We start from the raw sequence: 18,778 nt of genomic DNA, 5'->3' as shown, positions 1-18,778 counted from the left end.
ATACTGAATCTCATGAAGAGATGGATATACTACAACTTAGTGTTGTATTATCTCGAAAAATCAAGCATAACATTAATGAGACTTTTGTCCATTATAAAAGTATATTGACGAAAGGTCAAAGAGCTTCAATATTGGCTAGGCTTACTCATTAAGGTATTATCGGTTTTCAAACCGCGAATGGGATTTTGATATATCTTATTAGTGCTACACATAGTACTACATATCCCCAATATTGTAATTTTCCATAAATGTGTTAGCAATACATGGCTACATATCAACAAGATATCGTTGGATGAAACTGAAGACATACTTCGACACATGAGATTTGAGATTATATGATCAAAAGAATTCTCATCCGCCTAAAGCACTGTCACGGAGAATTTGGTTTTTCACAAATGGTGACGCTACAAATTTTATGGAGGTTTAGCAATCATCAAGAACTACATCATCAAGCTATGAAGATGATCATGGTCAAAGATCAATGATGAAAATGCACAAGAAGAATGTGTTCGCCATATTGGCAAGAAATATTTAATAGTGTCATTTGAAGATATTGCAGTATATATAGATCAAGCTCAAATAATGATAGAGTCAATCTCGACATATAATAAACAAGACGGTGACATAATTAGTCTTCATCACACCTGATCGAGCAATAATTGAGCAGATTATCGAATCATTTATATACAAGATCAACATTTGATATTTCAAAGACAGATATTCAGATGAGGGGGGGTATTATACGCGCTGCACTCTTTTTCCCTTCACCGAGTTTTTATCCCACTGGGTTTTTTTGGTAAGGTTTTTAATGAGGCAGCAAACACTATATCTGCGTATAATAACTTGTGAATATCCAAGGGGGAGTATTATGAATATTTTTGTATGGATATTCACTTCCTTATCTATGTCTTGGCATATTCTCTTGAACATTCTATTGGAGCCTATAAATACAAGGCTATATTCTAACCCTAATGTATGGTTAATAGAATTATCTCTTCTCCCCTCTCAATTCTTTTCTCCGTATTATAACAAATTTTCAAAAAACAAAAATATACTATATCTTTAACTATCAAAATACAATTTATAACAAAATTTTCCAAAGAGTAATGGGCTGACATAACAAGTTATTGATCAATCAACAGGTTCAATGAGATCATTCTTATGCGAATTACGCAAATACACTATTTAACTTGACACGTTAAAATACAATCTAACAAAATTTTATAAATTTTTTTTTTTGAACCTTAAAAAGATATTTTATTGATATGAAATCTAGCAAGGAGCTAGAAAACCATACAAATGCAGGAAAGAACCAATTACAAAGATTTAAACATTAAAATAATTCCATTGGGACCAAGTAATTGCTATGTTGTTTGCTCTATTAATTAGCCAGAGAAAGCTTAAGCCTTTGATCTCTTTGAAGGCAAAGCGGGGAGAGCTTGGTTTATTGGAGAAAATTTGCTCGTTTCTAGTTTTCCATAAAATCCAACAGAAAGTAAGAATGACAAGATGAATGAGTTTCTGCTTCCAGGGGTTTGTTGATGTAGTCTTGTGAAAATCCATTAGTTCGAGTAGGGTATGAGGCTTTTGTAGGGAATCTGGCACCATGATTGGAAGAAGCTCCAAAGCGACTCGGCAAAAGGACAATGAAGAAAAAGATGCTCGGTGGTTTCATTGTGAGAATTACATAAAACGCATAAAGTGGAGGAGACGTTGATATTCCTTTGAAGGGTGCCAATTTGTTCCAAGGGAAAGCCCAATGCTTTGGTCCAAATGTAGCATTCTAAAAACGGTCATGGATTTAACTGAGAAGGAAAGGGAGTTGTCAAGTTTCCATTTCCATGTGTCGTTTTCACTAGACAAGTGGATACTTTGAAGTCGAGATAGTAGTTCTAGAAGCTGTTGTAACTCAATCATGGTGGATGGTGGACGAGTCCATTTCCACTCCCATTGTGAGAAGTTTCCGGCACCTGTACAACGATCCTTGACTAAGCATTGTTTTATTTTTTCCAACTTGAAAAGATCGGGAAAAGTCGAACATAATGGAACATCGCCTAACCAGGTATCGATCCAAAACCTGATAGTGTTACCATTACCAAGCGAACCTGTAATATAACACTCAAGAGCAATATCAAACTCGGAGAGGTGAGAGCTTAAACCTGCAATGGTTTTCCAAGCTCCCACAAAATTATTTCGAACAGGAACAGGAGAGAAATTTCTGGTTGAAAAATGAATGGCGGTGATGACTTGTACCCATAAACTAGAAGGCTCAGTACGAAATCTCCACCACCATTTAGACAAAAGAGAGAGGTTTTTACTTTGTAAACTACCCAACCCAAGCCCACCCGCTTCCAATGGTGAGATCACTCACACTAATTATATTGTCACGAATTTTCTCAATAAATATTTAATTGATAATATCCACTCACATTGTGTTACTTAATATTACTCTTTCAGGATGAAAAAGACGGGTATCAATATCAGGATAAAAAAGCCCCTCTCAAAAATACTGTTTTATCCAAAATTGAATTGGGTTACAAAAAATTCAAGATATTTAAGTCCTAAACAAACAACTTTTATGAATTGTTCAGACGTTTACTTTATTAGTCAAGCAAGTTCTACACAGCACCATAAGTTTTATTGGCACATAACCATTGCATAAATTACAATATGTTTTTACATTTATCACCGATTCTTAGAAATTAGGTTTTTAAAAGCAATACAATGAAAAGGAGAACTCCTTAAGAGAATGACAATGTACATTGGAACAACCCAAATAAGAATGTAGGAAGAGAGAAATAATGTAACACTAGCTAATGAACACTCATTTTTGGATAGGAGTACGAACTTTGTATAGTTCTTTAAATACGTACAGTTAATACAACGAGTTTAAAAGGGGACATATCGACTGTGCAAGGACAGTAAATAATCAAACGTTATATAGGAAGAAGATAAATAATGTAACACTAGCTGGAGAAAAAAGATTAAAAACAAAAGACCTCAACGAATCAGACCACTAGTCTAGTTTTCAAACCTAGATGGCCCAACTACCGTAAAACTTTCCTGAACTTTTAAGAACTCAACAAGTATGTTTTACCAGTAAAAATACATGTTTTTGGTCATTAGAGGTCCTAAATAACAAGCCAATGCTACTAGAACTCGACGCAACATAATTAACAAAATTAAGGGCACCAAGAGACCTATAAGGACATGTATTGCATTATGTTTCACGTGGGTCACGACCTCTTGTTTCTGGATTGCACTCATTGGAGATGAAGCAAGGGGGGTGCCGAGTACTGCCTCCAGCTCTTCAGAGAAGGTGGTGGCAAAGGCTTTGTTCAATCTTTGCTCGATACCTTATCATCTCCATCATTTTTCAGATGTGTACTTGTACAATCCTTGTTCAACACTGTAGTTAAGGGACCACCATTTTTCCAACGTCTCTTTTTTATACCATTTTTCAATTTTTTTTTGTGAACGGCTTTGTCACCTTCCCCATTTATTGGAAGCGTACCTGTTCCATCCTTGTTCAACACCTGAACTTCACCTACGCCATTTATGTGACCACCATTTTTATGATGTCTCTTTTTTCTACCCCTTTTCAAAAAAAAATTTTGAACGACTTTGTCACCTTCCCCATTTATTGGAAGCGTACTTGTTCCATCCTTGTTCAACACCTGAACTTCACCTACGCCATTTTCTGGACGTGTACTTGTTCCACCTTTATTCAACATCTTAACTATGTCACCTCCACCATTTTCCGGATGTGTACTTGTTCCACTTTTGTTCAACATCTTAACTATGTCGCCTCCACCAACTTTTGGATGAGTACCTCCTCTGCGGTCACGTCGACACACTTTGGCTTCACTTTGACCACATGTGCCATTACTTGGACCCTCCTCTGTGCCACCACTTTTACTCGCCCTGGGTACCCTTACCCCACCCTGATGCTGGTTACCATTTGACCCACCAGATGGATTGCCTCCCCCACTGTTGGAACCACAACCCAGACCGTTAGCCAGTACTCTGGTGGGCATTGGGGTCTCACATGGCAAGCATACAAGGCCATCATGTCCATAAGGCACACGTATCCATTTAGCACCATACGGACCATATTTCTTACATAGCCGGCCACGGAAATTAGCATTATAATATCCATAAGACTGATGAGGGTCATGCACACGTGTCCAGTTAGGACCATCCCCACCAGAGTCATTACTTTGCAGCCGGCCACGGAAATTTGAGGTAGTGTCATTCTTTACAGCACCATATTGGGAACCTTGGGAAACAACTAAAGGACTCGCACCACTTGCTTGAAGACCATGCACCTTCCTCTCTATTTTGACTTGTAAACTATTGACCACGAGTCTATGAGCCACCTCAGTCAACCGTTGCCCAGAAATAGATCCAGGGGGGTTTTTATGCTCATTGTGCACATTACCGTGGAATGACAAATTCCTGAATCACGACAGTTATTTAAATGATTCAAATGTTAAATATCTCTTGGCAAATTGCAATAAACAGCATTGCAGCTTTCACTTCAATTGTTATTTAATTTCAATAGTTTAAAACTATTATCAAAAGTTCTTCACTTTCAAAAAGATGATTAACACAAGCCTTTTTGACTGGTGTAAAGAAAGTTTTTTGTAGCTTGAATGTTTTTATGATAACTTTCAAAAAAAAGGATGATTTAGTAGCAACTTGAAAGTCCAATGGCAAAAATGAAGTTCAGTGAAAGTATCGTGTTATTGGCCCAATGATGAGTGCTATGTATATTGGCTTCTAGGAGTGGCAACCCGGATGGTTCATGAGGGTCTAATAAAGCGACAAACAAGATAAGGTTGTTTTAGGTACAGGTCAAAATGAATTGGAGCTGGACTATATGCCAAATGCCCAAATAGGCCCAAATGGGTTGTAATTGCTATCTCTATTGGCCGATGAAAATAAAAGCAAACCGAGCATACCAAGGTTTCCGCCCATTGCCCTCATGCCATAAAGTAGGTACGGGTTTCAAATCCCCCAACGTTACAGTCTGCATAAACAAACGAGTGTGTTAGTGTTGCACAAAAGATCAACTGACCATCAAAAATGCATTTAAATGCTTACAGCCTCCTAAATACTTTTACTTGGCAAAATTGTTATATTAGAAAATTAGTTTCTTAATCCTTAGAGTTTCACCTTTTTTAAAATTTTAACTTAAACAATTTTTGTTTAATCCCATAAAACCCATTTTACAAAATGAGGTTTGAGGGTTAAAATATTAATTTAAAAAATAAATTGAGAACCCCTCATAACAAGTCAAAAAGAATTGTTTATCAAATGTGCAAAAAGTGAAGGGATTAAACCATAAAAAAGAAGTATTAAAATGTCATATTGATGAAAGTTTGAGAATTAAACCATTAATAACCCTCAAGTTTAACACAAGTACTTATAAAAATCAAAACAATGTTTAGAGAAGTGTTGGCAAGCCAATATGACCCACTATGAGCTTAACTCTTTTGGGCTATAATCTGCATAAGCCATCGATTTTGCCAAGCAGATATAATTAATAGACTAGTTGCATGGTCAATAACAAAGGTCACATTAGTTTTTATCATTTGCCGGGCAGATATAATCAATTGAACTAGTTGAATGGTCATTAAGCAAAAGATCACATTAATTTTTACCTTCTTTGGCATTTTAACCTCGGCAGGGGGGCGAGCTATATGCTTACGAGGATCCGGAAGCTTGTATATTGCACAGCTGAAAAGTAAAACAGTAAACTAGATAAATAAGATAACAATCAATAAACACACACTTCTTTAAGAATGAAATAAACAGTAATCAATTACATGACTTGATTGTCCATTATATCTTCCATCCCCTCGATTGGTGATCTGTAAATTGTAGGACAAGGCTCTCCAGCAGGAAGAAATATATAGCCATTCATTCCATCACTGCAAGTAGCCCAAAGTTGATCAGAAAGAAGTTGATACAAGCAAGTGAAACAGATTCAACTATTTAAAAATCACTATATACTCTAGTATTTTCAACGTTATATGTGGCTTTACTTAAAAAAAAAGGATCAGTATCTGATATTCATTATGTATGAAATATATAAAATACTGGATCATTATATGACGAGATATTTATATAATCATACTTTGATATTTTAATAACCCCTACACATACCGACCTGCTACTCATCAAGCCAATATTCCAAGTTTCCAACCAACTCTTATGCTCTTGCTAGACTAAAGCATATTAGAAATTGTTTAGATCCATAGTTCAATCAAGAGTTACTGATTCTGCATCATGTGTTTTACAGTAGCATTATTCAAATTAGTAAATATTAACTAAATTTCAATTAAACTGTATTAATGTACATGCTAACATGACTAATTCATGATCATACTAAGATGAGATCAATACTGATTTAGTCAAATTATAGCTTTAGCCTTCACTTTCTATTAAATGCCTCCCTAATTTTTGTAATAATCTCAAGGGTAACATGGGAAAGGTAGTCAATTGTAGAGGTGGCAATACCTGCCCATATACATATCAATGGGCGATTCTGGGTAGTTTTTTTAAAGCTTTGGGTATATATGGGTGGTAGCAATTATTTTAACGGGTTGATATAAGTAGCTTTGAAAATATAGCTTATAATGTTTGAGATGAATTGGATTAAGATAAAAGCATGACGGGTCATCTTCCATTTTGTTCAAAGATCAGAGGGAAATTGTAGAAGAGAGAGGGAGGAGAATGGGAGAGGGAGCTGAGAGATCCATTGAGTGTAGCAGAGAAAAGGGCCACGTGCTGACTCCTTGGCAATTAAAGTTAATGCATACACCAAAATATCAATTTTCTATAATAATAAAATAATAGAATAATAATAATAAAATAATAAAAGCTTTCAATTGTATATTTGTATGTAGTATAGTAATAGGTGTATGACTAATAGGGTAGAGGATGAAGGATGTATTAATTTTCTTAAGTATATATATCCATCCAGTTATTTCAAAATTTAAGAGTATGTTTTAGTTTTCTTTAAAAGTAAACAATGCATTTAATAAAGGAAGTATTATTTTTATAAAAAAATGTACAATTAAAGTCGATTTTTAAATTGACCCGTTTTTACATGGGACCGTGTTGATCCGAACCCATTTCGACCCATTTCCGAAACTACCCGTATTGACCCAGACCCGTTTTGACCCGTCACCCAACCCATCCATTTTGCCACCTCTAGTCAAGTGTATCATACTATTACTGAAAGAGGACAATTATATTGAGGCTCACGAATATGGAAAGGTAGATAACAGTTTTTGGACCAAGGGTGTAAGGTGGATAATTGTTTGTCAGAGGACTTTCAGTAAGCAGCCTTTCTACCTTCGGTAACATATCAAAAGAATTTACTTTTAGAAGCGGGGAAATTCCACTAGGAATGCCTACAATAGTAAGGTGGATAATGATTTTGAGACAGCGGGAGTTAGATTTTGATAACAATATATTCTTATATACTAGAATAATTTTAGTATATTTTGAACATTAAATATACACCTTGGGTAGGAGTGAGGACAAAAAAAAAACCTCTAACAGAATTAACTGACAGAAACTATCCAAATCAATACCGTAGCCGACGGTTCGGATTTTGGTTTCAGATTTACCAGCTAATTCAATTGGGTTGAAGTTATCATACTGACTTAACAGTTATAACACACTTTGGTCACCACAAGTATATACGTATTTGTGTTATATATGTGCGTATGTATATACACAGTTATAAACGCAGCTTAGTTGTACATTTAATATTAAATGATGGACGTGCAATCGACCTAAAGAAATTTGATATAAATAATTTAAATTCTATACATCCCAGATTTGTTATCCCAATAAAAAGAGATTATTTTAGGCGGACAAAAGCGAACAGGTCCATTTAAGAAGCGCAAAAGCGGCGGGATTTTCGTACGCGAGGCGCACACTTAAAAAAAAAGATAAATTAGTTAAGTAGCAAAACAACCTAAAATTCATGTTAGAACCTGAGAATCACATAAGATAATCAAAACCCCCGATTAGGTTAAAAACCCACAAAATTTTACCACCCCTAACTTTTAGAGAGTATTGGACCATCTTAAATACTAAATGGACCTATTTTCTGGACCTATTTTACAGTCCAGATTCACTAAAGCGGCTTCTGTACAAAAATCTTACGCTTTTTAGTGACTGAGTTTAAGAAAAAAGCGCTGAAATTCTCAAAAACTGCTCGCTTTCTGTACACTATGCGCCTAATGTACCATAAAGCGTTTCAAGTGATGATAATATAGAGTTCCAATATCCATGAAGGTATTGTTTAGTTACTTTATTACTAACCGTCAAATTATTAAGTGCTTAATTGCATTTTATTTATTGGGATAAACTCATATATCCCCTTATTAGCCTTTGAAATAACATATATACCCAACTAAATAACACAATATCAAATATAACCAACCTAACTAATAAAACTCACATATTTACCCAAATTATTAATTAAAATTAATAAAACAATTTCATATAACTAAATCCCCATCTTGCCCCTAATATTTGCAAGCTTGTAGAAAACGAATTCTTGGAGATATCCATTTTTGATGAAAATGGTAACGTTATACTGTGTGCGTGGATTTTTAATAAGCTTTAAAGTTGAACAAACCTATAGGAATACGGATTGATACATGCCTATATATACATAAATAACAACAGAAACATATAAATATGAATATATGATCTTTCTCTTTTTGCAGTGTTAATTTCATCTAAAAAATTACCAGCAGCTATTTAGAGCCCATAAGGAATTGGAATTTGATTCAAAAGATTGATGATTCAATCACATAACACACACATCGAAAATATACCACTATTTAATAGGGGTTTATTAATACAAAGATAATATCTAATCTAAGGGGACGTTCATCGAAAAGGACACATTGGTTAGTTTATAATTTAGAAAGGTGTTTAAGGCTTCATTTAACGTTAGGATTAATTAAATGGGTATTTAAAATGCATTTTAGTGTTTAACATGGGGATATGTGATATTATCTTATTTAAGTGGGTAAATATGTGATTTTTGAGTTTAACAAGGATATATATGATAAAATCCCTTATTTATTTATAGCTGGGGATTCTTCCTCCTACATATACTACATATGGAAGGTTTATTAAGTTGGATGATTCCTTCTATATATATATAGTTCATATACAAGGCTTATTAACAGCTTAGACCTATGGGTTTGGGTTTCGGCAAGTCCTCCTTTTGAAGAATCCTTTAGCTGAATACTACATGATGTAGTCTGCATCTGGGTACACGTTGATAATTTAATTTGTTAAGCCAACTCGGCTATTAACCATTTGGACTTAAAACCAACGTATCCATAAATATTATGCTCACCCTTACTTTGAGGCCTTTTGACCTATAAGATCAGTTCCATTTAAACCACCTGCTTTTATTATACCCATTAACACACAAGAGCTATAACATAACCCAAATCAACCCTTACATAAGTAAATATTTTGAAATTGCCACATATGGAATCTAGATGCAACTATGCAAGAGCTACAAACCTTGCTACAGCATCAATTCGTTCCTTGAGTTTAGATTGCTTTTTTATTGACAGCTTCATCCTGCGATCATTGAGAGCATATATGTATGGAGATAACTTATGTGATGCAGACACGAAAAACATATCACACATCCTGCTGTTTCTCCGTGCTTCTTCTTCCTTCACGGAGAAAGATCACAGTCACAATAAGAATATAAAATCTTACATGAGTTTGAACTTTGAACAGGCAACAAGAGAGCATTCATCACCATACCGTTAAAGTGGGTTCGACTTTTTCCACTTCTGCAAGAAGACGGGCTTCATCAATGAAAGGCAACATTGCTATACCCTAAAATTGATAAGCACACAACAAAACTTGTGAACATTTCCAGTATACTTATTATAATCAGAGGTGATCATTTAAACAATTTTTATTAAACCTTAGAGGTGACAAAATGGTCGGCTAGAGTTAAGGGTCAAAAAGTGAGAAATTTTATGTGGGTCCAAATGATTGGTCGTGTATGCTTGTCTTTTTGAACTTAAAAAAACAACTGACATAAGGATAACCAATGACGGTAATATAGAATATTTTTAAGCAAATTTAATTTTGAGGATGAACTTTTTTTAGACCATGGGTGACTGTCATCGATTTGACCGTTTTAAGTTTTCAAGTTAGTTTATGATTATGACCCATTAGAGATAAAGTCGAACCCTGTTCAACCAAAACACTATGTTCAATTTTTTCAATATATTTTAATACACAATAAGTGTGTTAAATATGATTTTAAAAGCCTATTGCTTCAATAATAATCTAGTTATTTATAAAAGTGCATTTTGGGAAACTTTAAGCCAAATTTTATTAATTTAACCAGTTATAGATAAAATGAAAAGACCAACCCATTCATTAATGAATGGAATGAGATTATCATCTTTTAACAAAATAGTGAGCATTGAAAACAGACCTGCCATGCATACCGCTTCCCATTCATGTCTATATCAAAATCTGGTCAGCCAAAAAATTTAAATCAATCCATAACTGTATCACAAAAATACTTCTATAGAGTATAAGAAATGACCATTTTGACAAAAATCAACTATACCTGTAGGATAAAAATCAATGATAGGCGAATTTGGATCCGTCATCAATTTTCTATATTGTTCTGGAAGTGCATGAGCACTAGAAAATTTTCAATTAGATGATAAAACAAATATAAAAAATTTATAGCCATAAAGATAAAGGTACGAAATTACAATAAATAAGTAAAAAAGCCAACCTTGCAGCAGGGAAAACCCCTAGTAGCTGATTAAATGGTTTGAATGGTGCCCCAAGCTCAAAACGTATATTTAATTGCGCAAGATCCTTGAGATCAGAAGCAAATGGAGCATAATGGTAAGGGTAAAACCTGGAAAACAACTACATTGTTAGAAAAAGAAAATAAACCTCATAGGATATTTAAGTCAGTTTGATAATGATAGATGACAGAAGTAAAATTAATTTGTTGCTCATATTGAAGGGTAAAAGAAATAGATAACTCCTCAAGGAAGAACATTACCACTGCCAGGAACAAACACCTTGATAATAATAGTGCATCACCCAACAAAGGCCTTCCACATACTTTAGAACCTATGAACATTCGTATCAAATATCAACTCATTTCCTGGTGAAGTGGCAGTTTAGATTTGCGTTTGAAATGTAATAATATGTTGTAATAAAAAGTGCTTTTAAGATAGGATTACGATGTGCTTCTGACATTGAAGTACTAATATCAGAAGCTTGAATGATTTGTTAATCTAATTCTTTGGAAAACTAATAGATAAATGACCAAAAAGCACATTATTGTGAAAAAGAAAATTGTTGGAGAAGAGTAAGAGTCTTATGAACTATGTTAAAAATCGCATATATGAATATTTATTTTACCCTTAAAGGCTTAGATAATCTACTTTGTTGCAATTGATGTGAAATAACTTACCGAAACCCCTAAACAATGAGATAATCCCAACCAGAAAAATGTTTATCCGTAGTCCAGACACAAACTGATAAATCACGATAATCAATCCCACAACACAAATCCACAACACAGACGTCATTTCATACATCCCTTTCAATTGGACCTTTTTTTATTAGTATGCTGGGTGTTTGTTGAGGTTAGGAAGATATCATAACAATGTAATTAAATAAACACTAAAAACTTAAAAAAGCTTACAACATCTTTCCGTATTGCCTCAAGCTCCTCGGGAGTTCTGGCTGAAAATTTCTCTTCATAATACCTTTCCTTCCACCCAGGGGCACCAAGTTGAATCTGCCAAAGGGTAGATCATATTAATAACATCAATACTATAATTTATCGTAAACAATGCTAGAATAACCAAAAAACTAAAACAGATAGATTACAAAATCGAATTTGAACTCTAACCTTGTCTTCTTCCTGCTCTGCAGCGTTAAAAACATCAGACTTGTTACGTAGTACTCCCTTTAACATTTCTTTTAATTCCTCTTTGTTCTCAAGTGCCTAAAATATAACCAACTTTTAAAACAGCAAATACCATGAAATGATGCAATAACAAATTCTAAGGGTCCCCACAAGCAATGTATAGCCTAGTATTGCAAATGATGAAAATTGTTATGAAGTATGGGTGGCAAACTCAACCTAATATCTCGCTACAGCTTATGTATTAACTCTAACAGTTTGAAATGAGTAAAATCAAAAAACTTAACTAAGAAATACAAGGGGTTCAATGTCACCAAATTCCTTGTCAATATATAGAAAAGAAAGCTGAATAAAACAAGTTTCCACTTTTACTTTAAATAAGTAAAACTAATTAACAGAAAAATCCATACTTCTCTTTCAAGACTAGCTTCTGCCTCCACCAAAGCAGCCCCAACCGTAGCCCCGGAAGTCAAACGTGCAACTTTTTTTGCTCGAAGATCGCTTTGATGATCGTCAAACTGCATAGGCCGTTTTCTCTGGATGTCAAGGGCAGGCAGCTCCTTGGTGGCATGCTTAACCTGATTAACTGGAACCAAAGACTCGGGTTCAGACACTGATTGAGCATCATCTCTTCTTGCACAACCCCTGTCAATCTTCATCCTCTGCGCTTGTTTCTGAGCAGAAAATTGAATAATGTAAAAAACGATGGCAAAATGGGTGGGCATTGGATTGGGTAACATGTTGGAGTTAACCCACAACAATTATTATACGTTTTCTTTTAAAATCCTTTACAAAAACTACCATATTACGTTGACTACGACAAATTATAACAATATTAATCTAGGTTATATCATAATTTAGAAGGTAACTTCCCAGTTCAAGCCATTTAACATGTTTCCATTTTAGCAAATGTTTTTAATTAAGCCCAATTGACCTATTAGAGATAAAAAGATAGACAAATAACCTATGTATAAATGGATACAAAGTGCCACCTCCAGATGTAATTGAGGTATCAGACTCTACATATAGAAAACATATAGTCACAGGGGGCAATTTATACCAGATTTAATCGAGCTCTTTTCTGGAAAATAATGTCTTCATATGATCCAACTGCTTGGATGAAATGCTCTACTTTTCTAAGATCTGGCTGTGACAAAATAAAAACGGTGCTTAATGTTAAAACAACCATATAGGATAATTTGCTGATAAAACATTGATAAAATCATTCAAACCTTAGAGGAAACTAAGAAGAATAACTAATCACCTTGCTCGCATTAGTTAAATACCCACCCATAGCCTTAAACTCCTGCTTGTATACTGCAAACAATAGATTAATGGCACCCTGGAAAAATAGATGATAAAAGTGCAAGATTAATTCAGATTATGATTAATAACCCTGAAGCTTTAGAAGCAAATACTGGGAACAAACCTCACGGATTTCCAAAGTAGGCATATGTGGTAGAAAGTCATTTCCAACGAAAAAACAGAGAAAAACAAAATCATCAACTATTCGCTCAAGATCAATCTCATAATTAGAAATCTGCATCTCATATTCCAGGTATTCTCTGAGAGTCCAAATATTGAGGAACTGCAAAAGCATAACCTCGAGTAATCAAAAGAGAGAAACATTAAACTGATAAAGAACCAAGTCATTATATCAAATATGCAGATTGCATAAGTATTTGTATTTGTGTTTTGAAACTCCTTATAGCAACTTTATAAACCAGAATCAGCTCATAAAAACTTCAATAAACTTACAATAGTTATGTAATTTTACAATTATCTAAATCTTTGGTTTCTTAGACTCTTACCCGCTTTTCTAATCTGATTCTTTAACCATGTACAATCACAAGATCAAAACATGATCAAAGTAACTCAAACACTGAACCAACTATTCTGTATAATCATATATCCAAAAACATCACACGACCTCTGTTTATAATAAATACCTGATACGGCTTCTTAGGAACTGCATCGCCATCGGCTTTCTCGTCACACTCTCCGGCTTTCCTCTTTGCCTTCCCCTCACAATTAACTGCCATATGACCCATTTTACCACAAAGAAAACACTTATCCTGTTGTCCTGGAGTATATACAACCTGAAACATACAAAAGCACTCAAACATAAACAGAACAAATAACTACTTTAGTTATTTCTATTTGCATTTATTTTCAACTTCTAAAATAAAGTACTAAGATAGATTTCAGGGTATAGATGTGCATACCAATCCGCCCTTTGGTATTTGATCAAAGCATACAGTTATTAATTTGCAAAAGAGAACATAAACAAGCAGGAAACAGAAAATTTGGGAGAAGACATCAACAAATTATAACTTTCTGATTGTAATACACAATCACACGTCTTCACAGCTACACAAGTTATTGTAACCACTCTTTTTATTTACAAAAGCTTGTGGAATGCTTACCTCTCTAAGTATTGAAAAATGAACTTCATGGGTAGCCAAAGCCAACATTATCAAGTCCGCATCCTGTAAATAAAAAAGAACAATAATTTGATGTGACGTTGAGATTCAAGAACAAATTTGAGCAAAAAACCAGTACATTTATAAAAAGCAAATTTGCCATATTTGGTCATTTACCTAAATGGATCAACCAGAGTTATATATAGATATAGACATAGATATATAATAAGAAAAATAGCAAGAAAAAAACAATGACGGTCAAATGGGCCAAACAGAAAAAATTTGCCCAACTTGTACTTTTTTTATTTTATTGCATAAAATTTCCTATCCTAACTTAGTTAATGAAGAGTATACATAAGTTAGCAAAAGGTCAAACAGGCCAAACATATTGAAGTTGCCCAAAATGTTTGTTCCTAAAATTTAGTTTAATGAATACATAATTATATTAAAAAATTATTGTACAGTTATCTGCATACTAATTACTAATTATATAATTAGAGATAAAGTGGTCCGAGTCTCCATTTTGCCACCACTAAGTACACAATAATACAAATGAGTGGGTAAAAAGTAAAAGACAATACCAAACCGTATAAGCAATGCCGAGTATTTGGATCAAAACTAGGTTGATTTCTTTGATGACGAATATATGACATGATTTTATGCTCTCCTTCGCCAGGAACATTTGCATCAGAAAGGATAACCTTCAATTGAATCACAAAAAACCTGACATTAGAACATCGAACATGCATGAATCTCTGAATAATATAATACCTTTATAGACTTCCATCCAGGATCATTGTTTAATCTTTTGTGGATATAATATTGGAGAGCAAGTGACAAGACTGCCATGAATTCAGTTCCTGGGGTGATGACATTGGAATCAAAAGTTTGTGATTCTTGCTTTGGAGGAAGCTTTCTGCCTTCCCTCTCAAACTCTTCCCTCAACCTCTCTTCTTCCACTGCCTAAAAAGCATATCACAAAATTCAATCTTAGCATGCTCTCAAGATTGAGTAACCAGAGGTGACGAAAAAATCCGGGTCGAAAGAGGTTGGTTTTCGTAAATGTTGGATCCGAATGGCTTGACTCACAAAAAAATTGTCCATTTTCTATAAATTTTTAATTTTATAAGAAACAAAAAAAAAATATGATAATGATTTAAAATTTATAAAGTAAATGAAATGTTGCAAAATACACCACATATGACTTTCAACCTGATTAAAATGTCATAGCAACTTGGCCTTTTAGCAAAATATTTTTATTGACATACTATTAGTCAACTATTTTAGAAAAGTGGATCACTATTTTAGACTTCTATGACCATACTATGAATTAATTGACTATATTAGACAAAAAAAAAACTTTGACAACTCATGTCGACCCAACACATATTGAGTCGTCGCCCAACTTTGCTGACGCTCCCATTTTGTCATCTGTACATGAAAAGAAAAAAGATACATACTGCATCTGCTGCATCCTTTGCTGCTCTAAAACGCCTAGACCGTTGCTGATTCATTTTTGCTCTTGGAGCAACACCGTCTAATACCATATTAAAAGATAAGCATATATTCTCAATGCGTAAGTAACAAAAAAAATCACACTTTATAATTACCAATAGCCATGTAGAGCAGTTTACGTGGTCGCACCATCACAAAAAGCCGGTCAATAAAGTCAAACATGCGTAGAAACACCTCATTAAAAGAGGTTGGAGAAGCCTGTATATATGAACAGGAAAAAGGTCAAAACATAGAACTAAATTAGATAAATGTTTATAAACATAAGATATAGTCCAAAGAATACTAAGCATCATCAATAATGGTTTACTATACAGTCTTCTAGAAATGAAAACCATATGTATAGTCTAATATTATAGAATTCTCTGCTTACTCAACTAAGAAACTTGGTAGATAGAATCACCTCAAATATGACTTTAGCAGATTCGCTTTGTTCTTTAGATATTTAAATATCTTGGGCTTCGAGAATGGAACCAATAGTTTTGATAATTAGTAATACTAATTATTATGGGATCCATAGAAATCCAACGCCTAATTTATAGTGATTATGACGGACAATGACTATAGTTACGTTCAATTTTCACATCAATGTTGAGGTTCACTCAGCTTACTCATGTCAGACATCCTAACCAAATAATAGGTAAAAATAGAAATCGTATAAAGCTATGACCAGCTTGTACTGTCTTTTTAGAGCAATAATCTCCAAGTAATTAAAAGTTAGTACCAAATTACAAAGAAAAAAAAAAAGTAACTTATTTGTCAGAATGACAACTCACCTATACAGTCTACTAAGCAGATATAACCAAATAATAGGTAAAAATATTTTGCCTCTAAAGCAAAAAAAAAAAATCAGAAGATATAATCACTTTTGCCAGGCTTTGTATAACCGCGTTAACCTATTACAACTTCATATCTCTATGATCACTTATGCGCCACGTCCAAACACCCCGTAAGTTGAAGTTCATATATGATTGCTCAAATGACATTTTACTAATAAAATCCACACATGCTTTCATGTTTATGACAATGTGCACTTTCTTGTTCATGAAAGTTTTTGTTTACCGTTGCAAAATTTACTTTTTAAGCACAAAATTTATCGATAACAAACACATTCTAATTCACTAAAAAGCTTCAAGATTTATAATGGCATGCATTGCTAAGTGCTAACTATACAAATTGTTCACTATTTTTAACATAAAGCTTCAAACTTTATTCATACCCATTAAACCAAATACAGAAATACTCAACCAATTAGATTCATATTCAAGAAAAAAGACAAACTTGATATTAAAGATTATACACATATAGTGAAAGGATCAAGTGAGAACCAACATATATGGTGAGAAACGTGAGAACCATTGAAAAATCATCTCTCATGGTTTTGCCCTTAGAATTAAGGGTTGCACCCATACCATAACAACCGTCACCATCTCTTGGATCGGCGCCCACCAAATCCATACTGCGTCCGGTGACAACCCCTTTAGAACGGATGTAGGGCAACGCCCGTACCGTATAACCCATATAATTTTTTACAAAAAAAAATTATTTATTATTTTTTTTTTTTTGGAATGGGTTTTTGTTAAAAGAAAATAAAAAACAAAAAAAAGTTTCAACAAATGAAAAATAAAAATAAAAAAAATAAAAAAACCACACAAAAAAGAAGAAAGAGGAAGGATACTAGTGATTCTTACGGTTCTCTCCATATCATATTTTTGGTTCTCACATTAACCCTACCCTATATATATATATATTACCTGGTCTTCAGGATGGAAACAAGGATGAATAATACCATTCATATCAAGATAAAGATTATCATATTCAATATTATTTGGGTTTTTTTGACTTGTATCTATAGGTATTTTTACACCATCAATTTCAACACATTCTTCTTCAACAACGTCCACAACCACCATTGGATACTTCTCTGCCAGCCATCTGTAAAACGACGGCACACCCATCTCAAATCACCCACCTTTGTTATTATTTAATTATTTTTATTATAAATAAACAAGTAAAAACCTTGAAGGTGTAAATGTAAGGTTTTTTTCTGAAGAAAAAAGAACATGCGAATAATAATGAAAGTAGGGTGGACTGTGGAGGGAGGCCGGAAACGATTGATGTAGGGAAGTCGGTGTTTAGGTTTTAGGGTGAATATATTGACGGATTTACCCTTTTAGATATTTATCTATGTTTTCTTCCCTTTCTTTTATACGAGAATGGTACCGCACATTGCAGCAGTGATGGCAGGTTGGTGATGTCATGGTGGCGGCGGCGGCGGTGGTGGTGATGGGGTGATCTACCTGATAAGCTCTATCCTTAGCCGTACGGGTTCCGTCTTCGGATTTAAAAATTCGTCGAAGATATATGGAATGACTACTATAACTAAAGAGCATGAAATTTTAAGAACACCCATATAATTATTATAATTTATCAAAGTACGGTCTTTGAGATAAAAGATTTTGAGTGAACTAGAAGAATAAAATGATTTATGGAGGAGATGAAAAAAAATGATTGGTTAATATTTAAGGAGAGATAAAGGGTATTATAGTTATTTTAGGTAAAATTAGAATAGATACAGGGGCATTTTGGGGAAGTAAATGTTACAACTTAAAATCAATATTAAAAATTTAAGTTCAATGTTGAAAATGTAAATGAAACTTGTATTATAATATAGTATGATATAGATAAGAGGATATGACACTAAGTGTTCACAGTGCAACAACCGGACCAAAAAGAACATGTTCAAGATCGAACCGGAAACCAATATTGAAAAAATGTAGATTCGAGAACCAAACTGGTGTTTTCTTTTCGGTTCATGCTCGGTTTATGGGTAGGAGAGGTTCGAACGAATCCGAGTGAAACT

The 18,778-nt window shown here is 33.9% G+C and overlaps 1 protein-coding gene across 1 annotated transcript; it reads right to left on the bottom strand.

Moving 5' to 3' along the window:
• Positions 1–2,827: 2,827 nt before the first annotated feature.
• On the bottom strand, positions 2,828–17,976 carry LOC122603071 (5'-3' exoribonuclease 3-like). Its single transcript, XM_043775682.1, has 23 exons — positions 17,670–17,976; positions 16,014–16,116; positions 15,864–15,940; positions 15,175–15,366; positions 14,985–15,104; positions 14,407–14,469; positions 13,930–14,079; positions 13,410–13,568; positions 13,245–13,322; positions 13,041–13,127; positions 12,391–12,654; positions 11,966–12,061; positions 11,756–11,851; positions 11,105–11,175; positions 10,826–10,954; positions 10,652–10,728; positions 10,514–10,554; positions 9,826–9,900; positions 9,574–9,731; positions 5,832–5,936; positions 5,667–5,742; positions 4,965–5,032; positions 2,828–4,458 (listed from the first exon to the last, which is right to left on the bottom strand). The coding sequence occupies exons 1-23, from the start codon at positions 17,871–17,873 to the stop codon at positions 3,339–3,341; spliced, it is 3,609 nt and encodes a 1,202-aa protein (XP_043631617.1). The 5' UTR covers positions 17,874–17,976; the 3' UTR covers positions 2,828–3,338.
• Between the last annotated feature and the right edge of the window lie 802 nt (positions 17,977–18,778).

The sequence above is a fragment of the Erigeron canadensis genome, chromosome 6 (assembly GCF_010389155.1).
Source record: "Erigeron canadensis isolate Cc75 chromosome 6, C_canadensis_v1, whole genome shotgun sequence".
Classification (NCBI taxonomy): Eukaryota; Viridiplantae; Streptophyta; class Magnoliopsida; order Asterales; family Asteraceae; genus Erigeron; species Erigeron canadensis.
Note: the sequence above shows the minus strand (reverse complement) of the source record. Positions and strands in the feature narration are given on the sequence as shown.

Bases quoted from the DNA above. Each gene is read 5' to 3' on its own strand.
- LOC122603071 (XM_043775682.1), bottom strand. From the start codon at position 17,873: ATGGGTGTGCCGTCGTTTTACAGATGGCTGGCAGAGAAGTATCCAATG. The intron at 14,470-14,984 runs GTATTGTCTTTT...TTTTATTTACAG, and splicing joins GGCATTGCTTATACGGTTTG to GATGCGGACTTGATAATGTT. The intron at 13,128-13,244 runs GTGATTAGTTAT...ATTTTGTCACAG, and splicing joins ATTTAACTAATGCGAGCAAG to CCAGATCTTAGAAAAGTAGA.